Source organism: Carassius carassius, chromosome 43, assembly GCF_963082965.1.
Source record: "Carassius carassius chromosome 43, fCarCar2.1, whole genome shotgun sequence".
In the NCBI taxonomy this organism is placed as follows: domain Eukaryota; kingdom Metazoa; phylum Chordata; class Actinopteri; order Cypriniformes; family Cyprinidae; genus Carassius; species Carassius carassius.
In genome coordinates, this window is record NC_081797.1 from 24,711,713 (window position 1) to 24,733,221 (window position 21,509).

The 21,509-nt window shown below is 37.0% G+C and overlaps 1 protein-coding gene across 1 annotated transcript in view; it reads right to left on the minus strand.

The window, feature by feature from the left end:
• Positions 1–1,291: 1,291 nt before the first annotated feature.
• Positions 1,292–21,509, minus strand: part of LOC132125449 (NEDD4-like E3 ubiquitin-protein ligase WWP2) — a 32,814-nt gene continuing 12,596 nt past the window's right edge. Inside the window, exons 6-19 of the mRNA XM_059536882.1 lie at positions 18,233–18,287; positions 16,181–16,262; positions 14,346–14,474; positions 12,655–12,733; positions 12,479–12,550; positions 11,337–11,429; positions 9,605–9,760; positions 4,930–5,063; positions 4,700–4,840; positions 3,663–3,783; positions 3,352–3,456; positions 3,152–3,248; positions 2,343–2,415; positions 1,292–2,249 (exon numbers count right to left, since the gene is read on the minus strand). Coding sequence (XP_059392865.1) covers positions 2,150–2,249; positions 2,343–2,415; positions 3,152–3,248; positions 3,352–3,456; positions 3,663–3,783; positions 4,700–4,840; positions 4,930–5,063; positions 9,605–9,760; positions 11,337–11,429; positions 12,479–12,550; positions 12,655–12,733; positions 14,346–14,474; positions 16,181–16,262; positions 18,233–18,287 — 1,437 coding nt within the window. The 3' untranslated portion in view covers positions 1,292–2,149. The remainder of the gene's footprint in view (positions 2,250–2,342; positions 2,416–3,151; positions 3,249–3,351; positions 3,457–3,662; positions 3,784–4,699; positions 4,841–4,929; positions 5,064–9,604; positions 9,761–11,336; positions 11,430–12,478; positions 12,551–12,654; positions 12,734–14,345; positions 14,475–16,180; positions 16,263–18,232; positions 18,288–21,509) is intronic.

Consider the following 21,509-nt stretch of genomic DNA (forward strand, 5'->3'; position numbering starts at 1 on the left):
AGCAGCCCGAGTCCACTCTCTGCCCTCCTCTGGCTTTCCTCTTTTAGGCAGTTTACTGAAGTGATTATAACACAAGCTGGCTATTTCATCAGGACATGATCTGTAGCTATGCATGAACAGCAGACATTTACAATGAGAGTATGTGTTTTTACAACATTACTATGGATGCATTAATAATATACTAACACTTAGATATCCCTTTCGGATTATGAATTGAAATGTAAATGTAGTGGGTCATAAATGTGCTTTTCATGTGTTTTCTTGTGTCTTTGGCAGAAGTCTTGCGCCCAGAGCAGAAGAAAACGACAGATTTCAAAATAAGAGTCCGTACAGACACACATGGCGCATCGTTTCAGGACAATGTTTCTAACGTCATATTTTTGACAATATAATTGGCTATATTTATATTGTCTGTAAACACTTTTGATGTTTAAACTTGCTAATTTTAGATATTAATCAAGTAAACATAGACATTTGAAAAGATTTTTACACTTTACATAAATGCCATATACATTTTAAAATATCCACAGGCTCATTTCTGTAAAATAGATAAAGAGCTATATATACAAAACACTGGACAGTTTTTCTCCACAAAAGAACAATATTTAACTGATATATATTTTAGAGCTGAACATAACTTGAAAAATGTGCTGCATAATAAATTATCTGAAATCCTGAATTTTATCATAAGCACTTCGAGTAATTACAGAATATTTAACCTGAAAATGAAAATAATGGCACTTCTGAATAAAAAACAAAACAAGTCTTCAAACTGCATACTTGAACTGTTAAAACATTTACATTTTTTAAATCTATTTTTATTTTATTTTTTATCTACGGACCCAAGGCTGCTCTGAGGATCATCAAGTAAAATCCTATCAAGGTGCATTCACACCATGTTGAAATTATTTGATTCCAACTTAAGAAAGCATTCACATCCTTGAAAAAAACCTATAAATACCCCCCCCCCCCCCCCCCCCCCCTTACACAGATTCATTTCTGCATCAATAGTGTTGTCATAGAAATGCACAATTCCAAATCTGAGGATTTTAGAGCATAAGAGTAGATTGTCCTTTAGTGATTATGGGAATCACAATTTAAGGTAAATGCACACATTTCAAATCTTCACACTATATCCCTGCTGCACAGGCAGAATGTGCTCCCATATAATTTCCATTTTAATTCAAAATAAACTTGTAAAAAAAAAAAATCAAGTTGCTTGTTCATATGGTACTGAACTCGAGATTTGAAAGCTTTTTTTTTACATTTAAAATGATCCACAGACTATGCGTTTACAGTCCATGACTGGATTTTATTTCAACTATATACAGTGTAGCATGGCATGTCAAAAAATAATGAAATCCCGTCTGCTCATTCTCTTTAAAACAATTATTTTCTCTATCCTCTCAGTGGTCTTCTAGTCCATATACACACACTGATATGACAGCTCTGCGGCCCATGACATCTGCAATTGAAGATTTGCTGCGGTTTATTTTATTAGTACAAGTAATATTTCTGTATTGGATGCTGCATAATAAGCAGGGAGTTTGAGAATTTCACCTCACACTGGAAAATCAGGATTGATTATATTTTGATTTAGACAATTTAGGGAATATATTTGGACCTGATTTATAAAACTGGTTATGCTGTGAACCGTGTCATAATTTGCATTGCTTTCTCTGCATAGAAATGTAAGGTGAAATCATCATCCCCTGAATTTACCAACTGAACTATTACATTCAAACAAATTATTTATCTGCTGCTGATCCATCAGTGTCTCTGCTCTGCTGATTAAAAGTAAAGTTAACCCAAAAAATGAAGCTGCTGTTCGCTCATCCTCATGTCATTACATACCAATATGCTATTATTTATTCAGTGGAAGACAAACGTTGAAGTTTGAAGAATCTTTATGCAGCTCTTTTCAAAATTCGTCCTTTGTGTTGCACAGAAAAATAACATCATCTGTTTAAAATGACGTAAGGGTGAATAAATGAGGCGAGTTTCCATTTTTAGGTGAACTAGTGTTTGAATTGCAAATTTTCTGTTAGTCTAATCAACAGTCTGTTCATTCAGTCCACATTAATGGCCTATTCAAAATAAATTATTTTGCTGGTCCTGTCCCTTCTATGCTGAGATATAATCAGCCTCGTCACTCTTGTCCGAATCCCTCAGTTTCTTCGATAGCGAACAGAAGTTTTTCTCTGAGCTGCTCCAGGTTCTTATAGGGTGGCAGATCCAGACGATTAAAGCTGTAATCGTAAAGCAGGAGCAACAAATAAGTACAAACACACTTCTGTGAAAAGAGTTATTTTGTACTTGTCTTTCAGATTTAGAGCCCTCACCAAGTGTGACTTCTAGGCAGCCAGGTTTCCTTCCCCACTTTGTCTATGCAGAACTTTTGTGGCCCGTTACTTCCTAAACAACATGATCATCAAAAGAGGAACTATTAAAACGATTTACACTTCCAAACACCGAATATGTACAGCGAGGACAGAACTCAGGTCACATGTGAAGAGCAATAATTGATGACAACATCTCTGGCTATCATCTATACAATATAATCATCTTTGATTACTACACTTGTTGCCCGTGTATCCTACCTCTCTCATTCGGCACAAATCCAAATATTCCATAATATTTTCATATTTGCAATGTTTCTGAAGTCGAAACTATTATTTATTATGTAAATTATAGGTTATGATCTTCAGTCGCATTCCAACGGTGACACATAGGCTGATTTATTTTGATAAAGCAACAACTACACTGTCAAGTTAGCAATGCTGGAACTGATATGTTTTGTGTCAGTGTGTGTGTACGTGTGCTGGCGCGATCACTTTAACTGTTTCTTTTTACCAGCAACATCGACTTTAAACATTCTTCATTTATTGTCTCATTAATAATGCATCACTGTAAAAGATCTACTTTTATTTGAGTATACTTACAATAAAAACAAAACATTGTGCTTTTGTAAAATAAACAAATAGAATGTCGCTTTCTGCCATTTGAGTTTCCTTTCTGTGAACAAAATTATATGTAAAATATAAAGCTTTATCTCTATAATATATATAGCATGAAGTAATGTCATACAGTATTGTATGACACATGGATCTTTTGTGTATGTGGTACATTATAACTGATATTACAACTCTACCTATCAGTTCTGCAAAGCCTCCAACCGGCAGGCGACAAGTTCCTGTGACAAACTGCAGGAGGCGAATTCTCTTTTCATTGTCCATTTCCTTTACCACCTGTGTGACACATAATGAAATATATACTGTATATTAAAAAGACAGAGACAGGAGCAGTAGCTGTGAGTGCATAAAAACACCTGAGGCTGAAGGTGTGAATTACCTGCCAGAACCAGTGGATCTGCTTGCTGTTTTTGGTATAATGCCGATAGATGGTGCTCTTCTGCCAGTCGTTCAGATCGATTTCCTGCATCCCACACAACATGAGCTGGAGCAAGAAACAAAATCACATACCATCAACCTCATAACCTGATAAAGATAACATCAGTACGCCTAAAACAAGTCCAAACTTAACCACACTGCCCAAAACCAGGTTATTCACATCATTTCCTCAATGTTTGTGTCTCTATATAGACATGGTTTTTTTAATTACAATTTATGTCAAGCCCTTGCTAAAAATACTTAAACGCCCACCTCCAGCTCTTTCTCATCAAAATAACGCAACCATTCCAGAGGCACAACTTCATTGAACCCATCCAGGAAGGCTTTCGTTTGCTCCTCCACCCCGCGTGTGAAGCGCCAATCAGTGAGCAGACTGCAGGAAAAACACGCGACACGTTTCAGATCACTGGTAAAGGAACAATCCATTTTAAAGGGGTCATGAACTGAGAAACCACATTGCCTTGATCTTTTGACATAAGAGGCCATTGTACTATAAAAAATCCTGTAAGTTTCAGAACTCAAAAGTTTCTCGTTAAGCCCCGTTCACACCAAGAACGATAACTATAAACAATGATATTAGCGTCCACATTTAGACTAAAAACAGCTTATATTGAAGGCAGTCTGCCAAAACGACAGCTTGTGGAATGTTCTACTATATGATGTAACAGTGTGGATAACTACCACCTCCACAAAAGATCAACCCCTGTTACGTGTGAGTAACTGTTTTCATTACATTATTACTATTTCTGTCTGTTAAACAGATCGTTGGATATGTATTGATATGCATTTTTGACATGTGTGAAGGATGTATGCTGTCAAACATACACAACTATTAGCCAATCATATCATTGGGTGTTTACTTCCGAGTCTACAATCCTCCACATCTTTTCAAATAGAGCATTCTGATGAGTGGAGTTATAAACAGGACAAAAAATATATTATTAATTCAAAACTATGTTTTTTTTTTTTTTTTTTAATGTAAAAATCTTGATAACATTATAAAGGGACCTAAGAGGCACAGAGACAGTTCATGAACCCTTTAAAAGACACAAGAAAAGTTGAACAAAGGTGTTTAAATGTGTGGAGTTTCTGCATCACTAGCAGCACCAGACTATTATCATTAAAAATAATGACTATTATCAAACAGGTTTCTCAAACAGACTCTTATACTGGAGTTGCATACTGAACTGGAATTAGATAAGCATTCCAACATAAAAAAAAAAACTTCTCATTGGATAAAGGCATCTGATTAATTGACCAGTGATACTGGTATCATGGGGCAGCTGTACCTAATGTACTCCTCTTTGTTGTCCTGTGTGACGAGTTCATTTTCTCCATCGTTCTTCAGCTGGTGTGTTGTCACCTTGCCCAAAATCTCCATGTCCTGAGCGAAGTACAGCTCCACGCCACACTCTTCCAAATCATTCTCTCTGTGAACACACATCAGCATCAAAGTCGTGTTTGTCACAGAACTGCTTGATTGATGTTAGTGAGTGCAGTCCGCAGTCTTGATACTCACTTGACCCACATGATGGAGTTGTAAAACTCAGGGTCGATGGACTCCAGGTCTTTCAGGGTGGGTTTCTTGTTAAGCATGCGCTTGTAAAACGGCAGAGTGAAGCCTGTGTCAATGAACTTCCCATGATACAATGCCTGCAGAGAGCCGATCACAGGTCAAAGGTCATAAAACAAATAATAGTATTTCAAGTCTTTTCTTCCCCTATTATGATATATGGCAGGATGATGGAGAAGAAGGGATTAAGACATGTTTGGTTATTAGACAACCTTTTGTCCAGTCTTTTCTTCATACACACGTGTATCTCAATGAATTAGAATGTCGTCGAAAAGTTCATTTATTTCAGTAATTCAACTCAAATTGTGACACTTGTGTATGAAATAAATTAAATGCACACAGACTGAAGTAGTTCAAGTCTTTGGTTCTTTAATTTGTGGTAATTTTGGCTCACATTTAACAAAAACCTACCAACAAATTAGAATTCTTCATAAGACCAATAATAATAATGAAAAAAAATATTTTTAGTGAATTGTTGGCCTTCTGGAGAGTATGTGTATTTACTCAATACTTGGTAGGGGCTCCTTTTGCTTTAATGACTGCCTCAATTCAGCGTGGCATGGAGGTGATCAGTTTGTGGCAACGCTGAGGTGGTCTGGAAGCCCAGGTTTCTTTGACAGTGGCCTTCAGCTCATCTGCATTGTTTGGTCTCTTGTTTCTCATCTTCCTCTTGACAATAACCCATAGATTCTCTCTGGGGTTCAGATCTGGTGAGTTTGTTGGCCAGTCAAGCACACCAACACCATGGTCATTTAACCTACTTTTGGTGCTTTTGGCAGTGTGGGCGGGTGCCAAATCCTGCTGGAAAATGAAATCGGCATCTTTTTAAATATATACAGTACAGACCAAAAGTTTGGACACACCTTCTCATTCAAAGAGTTTTCTTTATTTTCATGACTATGAAAATTGTAGAGTCACACTGAAGGCATCAAGGGCTATTTGACCAAGAAGGAGAGTGATGGGTGCTGCGCCAGATGACCTGGCCTCCACAGTCACCGGACCTGAACCCAATCGAGATGGTTTAGGGGTGAGCTGGACCGCAGACAGAAGGCAAAAGGGCCAACAAGTGCTAAGCATCTCTCGGGGAACTCCTTCAAGACTGTTGGAAGACCATTTCAGGTGACTACCTCTTGAAGCTCATCAAGAGAATGCCAAGAGTGTGCAAAGCAGTAATCAAAGCAAAAGGTGGCTACTTTGAAGAACCTACAATATGACATATTTTCAGTTGTTTCACACTTTTTTGTTATGTATATAATTCCGTATATAATTAACACCACACGTGTTAATTCATAGTTTTGATGCCTTCAGTGTGACTCTACAATTTTCATAGTCATGAAAATAAAGAAAACTCTTTGAATGAGAAGGTGTGTATATATATATATGATTTATTTATTAAATTTTTCACAACGACAGAGATAAAAACTCAATATAAAAACAAAAATGTATAATCTAGAGAAAAAAAAAAAATACAAAGATACCAGCACAAAATCCCTCACAGTACTAACAAGTTTAGTATAGTATCCAATATAGTATAAGTAACAGAACTTTATGTCATGATACAGACATAGGAAAAAGTCAGCCTTAGGTACAGAAAGTAAAGTTGAGTAACCCCAAAAATTAGAAAATAAATGTGCGTTCCTAACGACAATACCAGTTCTTCACCTGGATAGCCAACACTGATAGTACAGGGTGGGTGGACAGTCAGTCAATTGAGACTGCATCCAGCTGCAAAGATTTAACATGCTTGAAAAAGGGAAACCATATTTTTTTTACATTTAACCATGGAGCCACGAAGGCAATGTTTAATTTTTTTCCAATTTGACAAAAAATAAGGCATCTTTTATCCACAGAGTATGAGAAGGAACACGAGGACCCTTCCAGTTCATCAAAATACAACATCTCGCTATTAGTGTAAGAAAAGCTACCAACTCAGTGAAATGAGACGGCAACAGGAGGTAGAACTCCAAACAAGCCAATTAGTGGAGAGGCATGGATATTAACAGAAGTGATAGCTGAAAGCTAGTCAAAAACAAAGTCCCAGAAAAGAAATAAAGCAGGACAGGTCCAGAACATATGAGTTAGATTAGCTGGTTCTAGATGACACTTGTCGCAGCATCGACTGCCATGTCTCTGTCTCTATATTAAGATCCCTAGCCCAAGTAATCCACAGACTATCAGAAGCCAAGGGGTAACATGTGAGAAAGGTGTTATATATTGTGGAGATGGCCCCTCTTTGATAAGGATTGATATTTGATATGGTGAAATCAGCATCTTCGAAAAGCTGGTCAGCAGAAGGAAGCATGAAGTGCTCCAAAATATCTTGGTAAACGGGTGCAGTGACTTTGGTTTTCAAAAAAACACAATGGACTGACACCAGCAGATGACATTACACCCTAAATCATCACAGACTGTGGAAACTTAACACTGGATTTCAAGCAACTTGGGCTATGAGCTTCTCCACCCTTCCTCCAGACTCTAGGACCTTGGTTTCCAAATGAAATACAAAACTTGCTCTCATCCGAAAAAAGGACTTTGGACCACTAGGCAACAGTCCAGTTCTTCTTCTCCTTAGCCCAGGTAAGACGCCTCTGATATTGCCTGTGGTTCAGCAAATCTCTTGACACGTCTGTGTGTTGTGGCTCTTGATGCCTCGACCCCAGCCTCAGTCCATTTCTTGTGAAGTTCACTCAAATTCTTGAATCGATATTGCTTGACAATCCTCATAAGGCTGCGATTCTCTCGGTTGGTTGTGCATCTTTTTCTTCCACACTTTTTCCTTCCACTCAATTTTCTGTTAACATGCTTGGATACAGCACTCTGTGAACAGCCAGCTTCTTTGGCAATGAATGTTTGTGGCTTACCCTCCTTGTGAAGGGTGTCAATGATTGTCTTCTGGACAACTGTCAGATCAGCAGTCTTCCCCATGATTGTGTAGCCTAGTGAACCAAACTGAGAGATCATGTTGAAGGCTCAGGAAAACTTTGGAGGTGTTTTGAGTTGATTAGCTGATTGGCATGTCACCATATTCTGATTTGTTGAGATCATGAATTGGTGGGTTTTTGTTAAATGTGAGCCAAAATCATTACAATTAAAAGAACCAAAGACTTAAACTACTTCAGTCTGTGTGCACTGAATTTAATACAATTTGAGTTTCACAATTTGAGTTGAATTACTGAAATAAGTTAACTTTTCCATGACATTCTAATTTATTGAGATACAATTACAATTATTGATCCACACACACAGGTGTAACACATTTAATGAAGAAATAGAACTGTTAATGTTGATGTAATTACTCCTGGGAATGACATGTCCAACAATATTCATTAGTATCTAAATCTAATTTAAAAAGGATTTTGCATATTATTTTAGAATTATTATGAATGCATCTTTTATAAGCTTGAATTTATTGAGACCACATTGAATATTTCTAATTTAAAATTAATTTCAAGAACAAATCCATGCATCAGCTAGGGATTCATCAATTGTTCAGTCATGTATAATTAACAGTTGATTTTCATCCAATCCAGTTTAAATTTTAAGGACCAACTTTTTTTTCTTGCAGCATGCAAGATTTCACACATACGGAGGATTAATCTGTTTCTAGTGCTCCAAATACAGTACGACATCATAGCTGAAGGGTGAACTATTGGCTATTATAAGTATTCATGTCTTTTAAAAATGTGTTTGCATTGTATCAAGTCCAATTTTAAGAGTCATTAGGGCAATTCTGCTGTACTGTTGGTAGCCATTTTAAAGGTCACCATAAATAAATGTTTGTCCCGATAACAGTTTAACCTTCAATAAACGAAACCATAACATTTTCTTAGAAATGCTTCATTATTTTTTGTGATCTGTGTTATATAGATCACAAAAAATATAGTGCTATATAATACTTAAGAGACAAAAAAAAATCTAAAACTAATGTAAGAGGACTTATATGTATGCTTCTAAGTGTATCTGGACTGTGATGCTAAACTCGTCTGTAATTTAAAAGTGTGGTATATTATCATACAACCGTGATGTCAAAATCATGGAACATTTATGAGTATATTCAGTTCCATTTTCACACAGAATGGATCTTCCTTGTAAACCTCAGATTTGATAGTTAAATGTGTGTGTACTTATAAATTCCAATCATTCACAAATAACATGCATGTAAACATTCACAACACTGAGGATTCTTGTCCCTTGAATTTGCCTCTAAGTAACATCATTCAATACTCAGTTTTGCTTTTCTTAAATTCTCTTCTCATTCACTCTATATAAAGACTTCAAAGCACACAGAAATATGCTTCTGTGTTCTAAAGGTTCAGCAACAGTTTAATGCAACAGCACAGAACTGTGGGAATGATCTCCAAAAAAAACACAGGCACCCCGAGTCTGTCACACAAAACAGGAGAAACACAAGGGCTGAGAAAAAAATGTAACACACAGCATAGAGAATCTATAAGATATTCTGTATTGCTCTTGAAGGGCATGAGAGGAACTGCTTGTGTTCAGTCCAGATCTCAATTAAGACCAGTCACTATATCAAAACACAATGATCACAACCATCCACACACACACACACAGTTTATTTTAATGCAGGGGGAAGCTACTAGTCTTAAGGTGGTCTCACCATGGCAATGAAGCGGCCGATGAAGCGGAAGTAGGTGAGGTGGTCGGGGTTGATGGAGGAAGCAGGGTTAATCTGTAGACAGTAGTTGTTTTTACCGGCATACTCAAACAGACAGTACATGGGGTTCAACACCTCATGAGACAGCAGGAAAAACCACTCCCTACAGACAGATACAAAACATAATGTTAGTAACATCACATTACCAGCTAAAGGTATTCCCATATACTGTACTATCGTATACACTGTTGGCAAATTTTACTAAAATATTCTTTGAAAACTTCCAAATCTGTATGTAGTTTATTACTAGAAATCAGGAATGATTTTGAAAGTAATCAACAGATGTTTACAGTAAAGGGAACATTTAATTGTTTGAGGCCTGACAGAAGCCTGTTTCTTTAGAAAAGACACAACTACTTAAGAGAGTAATGGGAAAGAACAGCAAAGGAAATACCAATCCAGAAATATTTAATAAAAACGATGAAATAACCCACGTGCACCTCTACATACTCTGTGCATTCTGTCAATCAACTTCATGAGATGCATCCTGGGACGCTTTTAATACACAGTATGTTACGTTAATATCTATGTTTGCTGGACACATTTTGGCTGCCTTTCCTTCACTATTCACTTCAACTCATTCATTAAAAAACTGTTATGTTTTTAACAATTTCAGTTTTGTAAAGAAAGGCACAATAATTAACAATCATTCAATCAAGTGGCTCACAATCAATTCTGTGAGTCACTTGTGAGTGACGCTAACAAAACCAAATGAAGAAAATGTACAGAGAGAACAACACAAAACACAAAAGCAGTCATAAACAGCTCAGGTATATTTGTAGCAATAGCCAACAATACAGTGTATGGGTCAAAAGGTCAACATTTGAATTTTTTTCTTTTATGCCAAAAATCATTAGGATATTAAGTAAAGATTATATTCCACAAAGATATTTAGTAAATTTCCTACCATAAAAATATCAAAACTTAATTTTTGATTAGTAATGTGCATTGCTAATAAATTCATCTGGACAACTTTAAAGATGATTTTCTTAATATTTAGATCTTTTTTTTTTTTGCACCCTCAGATTCCTGATTTTCAAATAGTTGCATCTCATCCAAATATTGTCCTCCTAACAAACCATACGCCAATGGAAAGATGATTTATTCACAATTCATACGTAAAAATATCAATTTCAAAAAATTGACCCATATGACTGGTTTTGTGGTCCAGGGTCACAAGTGAACATTTTGTAGAATACAATTATTAAAAATGAAAACCAAATGAAACACTATTTGATGGACAGCACTTACTTCTACTTATAAGAATTAAAGAAATTCCCAGACAAGAAAATGCCACCTAAAGTGAAGTTTCAGCTTATTTTGTAAGTAAAAAATGGTGCAGGTGCAACATAAAGGCATGAAGATGAAGACAGCACAAACACACACATTAAATCATACGCAGTACAACAGAACCCAAGCCCTGACCTTTGACCCCAGGGGTGTTTGGTCGACGCAGACACCTCCAGACATCCGGTCCGTGGTTCTACCCTGTGGTAGAACAGCATGACGTAACCTACCATAGGGTAAAACCACTGACAGGACACAGGAGACAGACACAGACACAGGAAGACAACTATGAGGTCCAGACACCAACGAGCAGAGTTACACCACAGCCTCCCCAAACCAGAAACACTGACGAACAGCGAGACAGGAGCCACAGGAGCTCAAACTGAACTTGCCTGGCTATTCCTCCGTAATCCAGTCCCTCCTCTCCTCTCATGATGATGTAGAGTCTCCGGCGGAGGTCATACGGCTTCATGTTCATGATCTGAGAGGAAACACCACACGATTCTCATTATAAAGGTGTGTCAGCAAAATTAAAATGTGAAAACACTGTTTAGATGATGCTTGTCCACCTCAGGAGGTCAGAATAAAATTATATCAGCCCTGAAGGGTTTTTTAATTGATACATTTTTTTTTTTTTTTTAAAGGAGCAAAACAGAATCCAGAAAAATGAATATGGAAAAAAAATTAAAAGAAATTTTCGCATCGCATTCGATTTTTTTGCACAGCCCTAACATCTAGTTAACAAAGCTAAACAGCGTTGCCCTTTGTGTAATAAGTTACAGAAACTGTTACACGCACCAACTTAAATAATATTAAAATAGCATTAAACTGATTGAGATTGAGGAAGCTGTCCTCAGCAAAATGTGCTGCACATAGTTTTACATGTGGATTATAATTTTCGGGAACCGAGTTAAACATAAATTGTAACCATTGATCTCTAAGTACAGCGTCCCTGGGAAGCCCAAACAAAGGTGACTGGACTCCGAGATGAAAATAACAGCGTTTCGACAACATGGCGACAAACACAAACGCAGCTCTTCCTCTTCTCCGTCGGAGCGCAACAAGACCACGCCCCCTTTTTGTGTATTCATGTGGGCGGAGCTTAGTCAAAAAACTGTTTTAGTGACGTCATTACTGCAGGAAGTAGAGGGATGTAGTCCAAACGGGTCGTTTTTTGTAGCCAAATTCTGTTAAATAAAATATCTCCCTTGGCATTGAACTTTGAGCTTTAGAATTTTACAGATATTATTTATACTCTAACAACAACATTACACACTAACTAAAGTTTAAAACATGGGATCACGAAGAACGGGACCTTTAACTACAACTATACTAGCATCTACACCAGTAGACAATGATCTTAGCGCCCAGCTTTAGCTCAAGCTCTTTAATGTCGAACGGATGTTTATCATTCATCAGCTGCATGTAAAAGCTTTGAAAGTGATTTCATGGTGTGGACTTCGCTGTTCTCATAGAATTAGAATGATTCTGAAAACGTAGTTATCATCCTGACCTGAAATCAAGACCCACCTGTTGAAATGAGTCCTCAAAGAGAGTCTGTCGGGATACAGAGATCTTCACGTGACTGGGCAGCGCGTTGGACTGCGCAGAGAGAGAAGAAAAAGCAGGTCACACATTAACTTGCTGATGCTAAATGACAAAAATGTTGCACTAAATCAAGACCCAGAGCGATCGGAACAACTCACGTGACACAAGAAGCGGAACTGGTGATATTTCCACCTGAAGCTGCGGTCGTACGCACCCGGAGAGCCACCCTGTCTTGAGCTAAACCGCAAACAAAGCACTATGAGATCTTTCAGATGTCATTTATTCCATGAGTGAGGTGCCTCAGACGTGACCAACATGAGCCGTGAAGACTGGACAAACTTTACCAGCGGCAGAATAAAGTCACCGCTTCCATAAACAGGTCAAAGAGACACATCAGTGAAGATTCAGATCAGAGAACGCATTGTCATATACAGCTTGTCTTACATTTAGTCATTCAGCAGACGCTTTTATCCAAAGCGACTTACAGACGAGGACAATGGAAGCATTCAAAAGAGCAATGATACGCAAGTGCTATGACAAGTCTCAGTTAGCCTAACGTAGTACACATAGCTAGTGTTTTATTGTTCATTTTCATTATATAATAAATAAAAAGAAAACAGGCCTTTTTGCCACTGTTAATTGTGTGATAAATAACAAGAAAACAAATAGATAGAATACAAAAATATTAGAGAAGCTAGTGTTTTTATTTTCAATCTTGTGTTGAGCTGCACAGCTGTGCTAACAAGCACAAGACAGATCAGTTTAGAAAGAGGGAAACTCTGAGGAATGAGACAACAACAACAAGAGATGTATGAAAGAAACAAGAGAGAAACAAGGAAAGGAAATAAATAACTCATATTCTGTGAGAGGATATAAAATATAAACAAATTATACATGACAAGTCAAAAGTGAATAATTAGGATTCATGTTTTTAATGAAGTCTCTTCTTCTCACCAAAGCTGCATTTATTTGATCAAGAATACAGTACAACTATAATATTGTGAAATATTATTACAATTCAAAAATAAATAACTTCTATTTTAAAACAATGTATTGCCGTAATGGCAAAGCTGAATTTTTGCTGAGTTGTCCATGTCGTATGATGCTTCAGAAATCTTTATAATATGCGGAGTTGCTCATTATTATTGTAAATGTAAATGTATTATCAGGTTTTTTTTTGTTGTTTTTGGCTGCTTAATGTTTTTGTGGAAACACTGACAAAGTTCAGGAGAACAGCATTTATTTGAAATAGAAATCTTTTGTAACATTATAGATGTCTTTACTGTCACTTTTAGTCAATTAAATTTATTTTAGTCTTTCATTTATTTCCTTTTTTTCTAAAACCAAACAGTTCTTGAGCAGCAAATCAATATATAATGATTTCTGAAGGATCATGTGACACTGAAAATGAAATAAAAATCCAGCTTTGCATCACAGGAATAAATGACAACGTAATATATTTTAAAATAGAATAGTTATTTTAAATTATACAAATATTTCACAATTTTACTGTATTTACTGTATATGTGATCAAGAAATGCAGCCATGGTGTGCATAAGATCAAAAAACATGTAAAATCATAATTATTCCAAACTGGGAATAATGACCGGTAGAGTATGTATAGTTTATATATATATGAAATTGAATCTTTATGAATCATACACCTACACTGCATCGACCATCAGCTGTCTAGATACTAATAAACCCATGTGAGTGGCTCAGAAGCGTCCACAAACTGGAGAGCTGCTGTGAACCTGTTTCCATCAGGTGCTTGATCTACAGTATCTGTCTCCGGCCTTCACATACAATCAGAGCATGCAGTCTGAACTATAGCGTGTGTGAGCTTTACCCTGACTCAAAGCCTGGCCGGGGGTCTTTAAAGGTGGTGGTGCGAGAATTGTGGTCCACAAAGTATCGCACCCCCTCTGCTGTGTACTTCATCTCCCAGCCGGGCGGCAGGGGCGGCTCCTGGATCATCCTGCAAATGGAGGAGGGCAGTGAGAGCAGCGCACCCTGCTGGACGCTTAACACTACATTACATGACGTGCTTCAGGAAAATCTAAGACGCAATGAACAAATAAACAATGTAAAAATAAAAATGAGCAAACAAAGAATGTTTTGCAGCTTCAGTGGATGAGTTGTGGTATTCGTTTTGTTTGAGCAGACAGCTAACTTAAACATAGCGCAGTTTTACACATTAGGCTTGCTGCGATAGTCGCAACACCGGTTACATCACTCATTTTGTTCGGTTAGAGAACAGAGGATACAATTACTGCAGTGTGCATAGATCAGCAGCAGGAGTCAGATTTCTTTTATCTCGTGAGGAGGGTGAGATAAAATAAGACAAGACGACAGCGGAAGATTTAGTTTAGAAGCTAAATGCAAAAGCACCTACATTTATTCTGGATGCCCTAAAACCTGTTGACTTTGGCCATTTATCTAAGATGATTTAGAAAGTTGTTTTTTTAAACATTCGTATCTTATTTAATTCCACCGTGCTTGCCGATTTTCTTTTCTTTTCTCATATTTATACTTTGTGTAGGTTTATATGTTATTTCTAGTAGTCAAACTATTAATCGCGATTAATAGCATCCAAAAGAAAAGTTTTTGTTTAGATAATATACTGTATTTGTGTGTATTGTATGTATGTATGTATATATATATATATATATAATATAAATTAAATCAATATGAATAATATAAACAAATATTTTCAAAACACTGTGTGTATTTATGTATACATAATAAATATACACATAACACACACATATATAATGCAAACAAAAACTTTTATTTTGGATGTGATTTATTTTTTACAGCACTACTTATTTTATATTTGGCCTATAGCATGATGTATGTTTATTAGTTTTGTCAAATTAATTAAACATTCGATGTTTAATATAAACGAGTTGGTCATTGTACTGTTTTGTTGTCGTTCATTCTATCAATTGATGCAGAATTGCAGCTAAATGCGCACAGCATTTACAAGCTATTAAAAAGTGAAGAAAAGCCAGGGAAAGAGGGAAAACGATCCCTTCCCTCCCCTGGTGATACTGCTATTACTGGTGTTGTCACATGTCGATTATCCGGTGGATAAAACTTCCTCACCGTCACAACCCTACTAGGCATAAAAAGTGTGATACACACTGCATGGCAAAAAACACACCCTCTTAGACAGGAAGTGGCCCTCTGACTGACATGTAAAGCAGTTCATTTCTTACACAATAACAAGCGACATATGCTTGTGGATATCCAGTGACTAGATTCTGACTTCCTCAGAAGCGCTGATTTTGACAGTAACCAGGACTTAGTTTCCTAGTGGGCGATGAACACACATCCTGGGCCAGCAGGCCCATCAGCCAATCAGATTAAAGCTGACAATTTTAGCCAACTCTCGCCCGCTTTTCTGTCAAGTTCCACTGCAGCTGTTTTTGGCACATTACATGGCATGACATTATTCAGCGCCAGTTGGAAATTGAGTCACCTACTGCATGTAGCTTTGCATTGTTGCCAACTATATTTTCAAAAGTGCACTGGAGCACAATTATGAACAGCTTCATAATTCGTAACTTCGCACTTTCAAAGTAGCTTCCCCAACATTGGTAAATTGACGCTCAAAGACACACAGTCTGCAGATCATTTGCTATGGAGCGCATGGGTCATGTGACTGCAGGACATGATTACCCTTGGGTTCGAGGATCCTCCCACTGCGTCGTTCGTGTGTTGTGATTGACATAGTACACTCTTCCATTATCCTGACGTTTCTCTGAGGGAAAGAAATTACATTTAGTAACATTTTATTTTGTTTTAACAAATATAATTAACTAATTTTAACTAATGAAAACTTGTTGTAAAATTTTACTTTAAGTTGTTTTAGTCAAAGCCCAAGACAAAGATAAAAATGCTTTTTTTTTTTGCACACAATGGTTATGCAATAAATATGCATTATATGAAAGTAATGTTATTATTGGGTGAAGACATAACAAGCATATTTTCAGCATTCATATTAAACTGGTCATTAAAGGAAAGACCAACATTTATTCAGATATTATTTCTCACATTATCATCGTTTATTCACTATAGTTTAGAAAATGGTAATGAAATATGAGAAGAACTCAGAGTGGAACTGTGTCAAAAACTAATTCTTCTTGATAATGTCAGATAACTTTGACAGAAAGGTATGTAATGAATTATGTTGAACAGCTGCCAGCTGTTAAACTTAAGTACACAATTAGATAATACTAATTAAGCTCAACCAATTGCTTAATTTTGTTCAGACTGTGGTGTAAAAAGGTTGCATTAGTAAATAAAGAAAAACACTTAAGCAAAACATGTTCAGGTCAAAGCATCTGAATCATTTTTCCTCCCAAATTTTACAAGTAGTCCACTGTATGAAGAATTTTTGGATGTCACAGTTTACTTTGTTTTGCTATCCTCACTGACATAAATGAACTATGGTGTACTGCACCCACTAGAAATAAAAATCTAAAATTATATCTGGTGTCTGAATCATTTTTGGTTTGACTGTATAATTCTTATGTTATTTGTTTTTCTTTTCAACAAGTTTACTGTAGTGCTTTTTTCCTAATTTATCTTGTTATTCACCTTTTTCTTCCCGATTTGGACGGATTGGGATTTTTCTCTCTATAGGCTGACGAGAGTGTCAGATCTGAAAACTGACGAGTCAGTGGGGCATCTCAGCAGCACAACTTCTCCAGTTTCAGTTTTCAGATTTTCAATTGGGTGTAACAGACAGAAAGAAAACTTAACGATGTAAAAACTGAAAAAGTAAAGAGAAAATCTGCTGGCCTTTTGCTTTTCCACAGAGAAAGACGGAAGAACCCCCTCATTCCCTCCGCGACTAACACCTTGTTTTCATTAGGAGTAGTTTGAGGAGCACACAGTAGCCCTCACATTACTGCTCACACAACACCCTCTTTTACAGACCCCCCCCCTCTCATTTTAACCCTCTCATAGCAGAGGTTTCCCAGCTCCATTTCACAATGTTACATCGCTGAACTCTAAAGAAAACCTTCACCGTATTTAACAGAAAGACCGCTCTCTCTCTAACCAATATTTGTTATGTTTTTATATGGAAACCCACACAGTTTTAATTTTAAGCAACCACTAATGAAAAATATTAAGGTGTGGTTTTAAATAGATCACAGTAAAAACACACTTTTAATAATTATCACATGCCTGCTTTTCCTGAAACACAAAATGTTCTGTGCTTTTGACCAACCCATTTCCTACACCTTTCATATCACTGCAGAGCCCCAAGCAATAATTTCAACTCCAAACTATACTTCTTGGCTATTTATATATTAGGATATTGATTAGGCAGATTCTGCTTCACTCTGGGGTCCTGATCATCCTGTTTAGGTTTATTTTTCGGCTGAGTCCATGTTAACCCTAACTACCACATGTATGTGCATAGCTGCTTTGTGAGTAAAATAAATGGCTGCAAATTTATTTTCATCTCTGTTTTGGCCTATATTCAACTGCTATTGACCACGCGGTTTCGGCCGGGTGCTACATTTATTTTAGAGACCCACCAAAATCTACTACACATCCATAGATGATGCGGTACTAAAGTTATAAATATTAAAGTAGAAAAGCATGAATGTTTCAGCCAACTTTGGCCTCCCCGTTTACAGGCCACTGTCTACTCCTAAAGCTCACAGTGACCTCATTAAAGACACCTGACCTGAAGATAAAGCGTGAAGGAGGACTTACCCCAGCCTGAAGGAAGAGCCCCGAGCGGGTCATTCTCCACCGCAGCCCCAGACGACTGTGAGAGACAAACAGAGACACACATAGTTAGGACTCGCTTTCTCAACCTTTTTTAGCAGAACCCACAGAAACCTGCTCAAATAAACTACCGACCCAAAAAGCAGCAGGGCCATACAAACTCCAGCCGCACTGCAATAAACCCTTATTCTGAAGCCAGCAGCTCACAGAGTTTGTCTCACGCTCTCAGAACGAAGGTGTTGGAGAGCCTAGCCAGTGCCGTCCAAATACTACATGCCTGCTATGGGCAGAGAGCACACACACACACACACACACACACACAGTGTTCCAATGATCTCACTGGCTGTCTCCATCCGCCCAATCCTGACCCCACCCATGCCTCCGTCCTCTTTTAGAGGAGCTGTGAAAGTACACAGGGAGGTGCGATGTCTAAATGGACTGAAGTGAACATTCATGAGCGCTCCAGATGGCCCAGCCCCCCACCGGACAAAAGCACCTTTATTCCCCCACCATTGCTGTGTTTACTCTGTGCGCACGTGTGTGTGTTTGGTGCAAGGAAGTTTAATTTTTTTTTATCCGCCCAGTGCGTGTGCTTTAGAGGGGCATAACTATATATATATATATATATATATATATATATAAGTCAAAAGCAAACTGAATAGTTATTTTTCTTAAAGATGACATTACAAAGCAAAATGAACAGCACACTTTTTGAACCACAGGCTAAATTAAACTATTTTAGTCCATGCTGGAATATAACTACACCTTCAGAAAAGTAACAAGATTGACATCATGAAACCTAAAGAATTTAATGCACAGAATTTCACAAATGTGACCCTGGATCACAAAAGCAGTCATAAGTAGCATGGGTAGTGATGCGCATTGCTACAAACTTCATTTGAACATCTTTAAATGTAATTTTCTTAATATTTAGATTTTTTTGCACCCTCAGATTCCAGATTTTCAAATAGTTGCATCTCAACCAAATAGTGTCCTATCCTAACAAACCATACATTAATGGAAAGATTATTTATTCAGCTTTTGGATGATGTGTAAATTTAAAAATAATTGACCCTTATGACTGGTTTTGGTCCAGGTTCACAAATACACTTTTCAATGACCGATTTTATATAAACATGTAAAAAAATGCATTTAAAAATCAATCCCAATTAAATGTTGACCAAAATTAGGTTCCAGAAAGTAACTTCAATCTTTAATCATAACTTTAAACTTTAATCAACTCTTAATCATCTGCATATACTTTTAATCAATTCATATAATGTAATTCTATGCTTGCTATTTAAAGGTAAAGTGTGTAATTTCCATTAAATGGAAAAACTAAAATAAAACGTGGCTTTCATAAGCACGCCCCTAATCTGCCCCATCAAGCAGGTAATACTGCCCCACTGGTCATTGTAGAGTCACAGAAACACAGTATTTATACATTTAAGGTAACTAACCCATAAAGGCTTTATTATAGTTGTCTCTGCCTATTTAGCTTGCATAAGAGGAAGTATTTAAACATCTAATCACTTTTAAAGGGAGTGTTTAAGTTGTAGGAAGAAAAATAAAGATTCTCTCTCTCAAAAAAAAATAAAAAGCACTAAAAACGCAATGACGCACTGAAGGCCATGAGTGTTTGCCATTTTCCTATGGGCCTTTATCATGTCACTGCCATCGTCTTAAACTCAAGAGGAGTTCCTGTGGTTGCAGCCAAGTGCTCTGACTGAGCAAACTTTAAACTGGCATCTCACAATGGCCATTTTACCATAGTTTTGTCCTTATACCAGTGGTGTTCGTGGACTGTATCTGATATCTCACATCTTCATTTATGAAGCATTAGCAGCTGTATGCCTAGCTGGGCTAAAGATGGTCAAAAATGAGGGGGTGTTAAAAACTAGCATGTGTGTCAGTATGCCCCACCCTCAGCAGTTTTTATGACTAAAAAAGGTAGAAAAAAATGTACGAAAACCATGACATCATCTTCACTCCCTCCACAGAGCCATTAGACCCAAACCAAATGAAACAGAGAGAAGGAGAGAAAAATAAAGGCATAGAGAGAGAGGGTGAGCCAAGAAGAGTAGAAGACTCAATTGTCCATATAACTGGCCACAGAATTAAAACTTTCCTTTCTCTTAAAGGAACAGTTCATGCCAGAAGGACTTCTGTCATCAGTCAGGACTAGGGTTGGGAACCGAGAACCGGTTCTTATTCAGAACCAGTTCTGTTTTTTTTAAAAGAACCGGAACCCTGAGCAATTTCTAAGTTTCGGTTATGAAAACAGTTCAGCACATTCCATTACAATGACATGCACTCCACAGACTCGCCGCGCCGCATAGTGCCTTTAACTGCCGAACACGTTTCCCACGAATGGACGTGCACTCGTGCCTTTGATAACTGTGCACGTGGTTTTGTCTGACAGTACATATACCGACATCGCGCAACACCTTTCGCCACTAAATTAAATTATATTTATCCCGTGTTGTCATTAATATACATAATGACTTCAACTTGGACCACTAAATAAATAGACTGCTATTGTTATGGAAGCATGAGGGATAGATTATTTAGTGTACAGGTCATTTCAAGAGTTATATTTGAAATATTTATTTTCACGCATTTTAAATGTTTGAAAATGTGGAAACCATTCATTGCATCACACCATCTCCTGAATGCATTATTATTTGTAAAATAGGGGCTTTATGGATAGTGTGTATACATGGTGATAAGTATAACAGTTTATAGTTCATTAATTTAGGGAAATGAACAAGTGTCTCACTTCTCAAGGGACCATTTGGCCAACCAGCTTATTCCTGCTTGAAAAGCAAAATGTAGTGTAAAAAACATCAACTTTGAACTGATTGGTGGACTAGCATTATATAACATTACTTACTACCTTCCAGCAACACTACATTCAATGAAGGTAAAATAGTAAAAATAAATAAATGAAAAAAAAAAACCACACATAATAATAGTTAATTTAAATGGAACCGGAACCTGAAATTTTGTATATGGTAATATACGTTGAATCTTGACATTATTACTTACTGTCAACTTAATTTAAAAGTTGGCAAACAGTATTGAGCATTGAGTATTAAGTTGAGAATTGTGCATTTTTCCTTAACACTTTTTTTTTTTTCATAGTTGTTTAATTATTTTAATGGAACCGGAACCGTTAGGTGGAACCAGAACATTTCTAAGGATTCCCAACCCTAGTCAGGAGGCACCATTTTTAATGTATGACGGGAAAGAAGACAGAAAG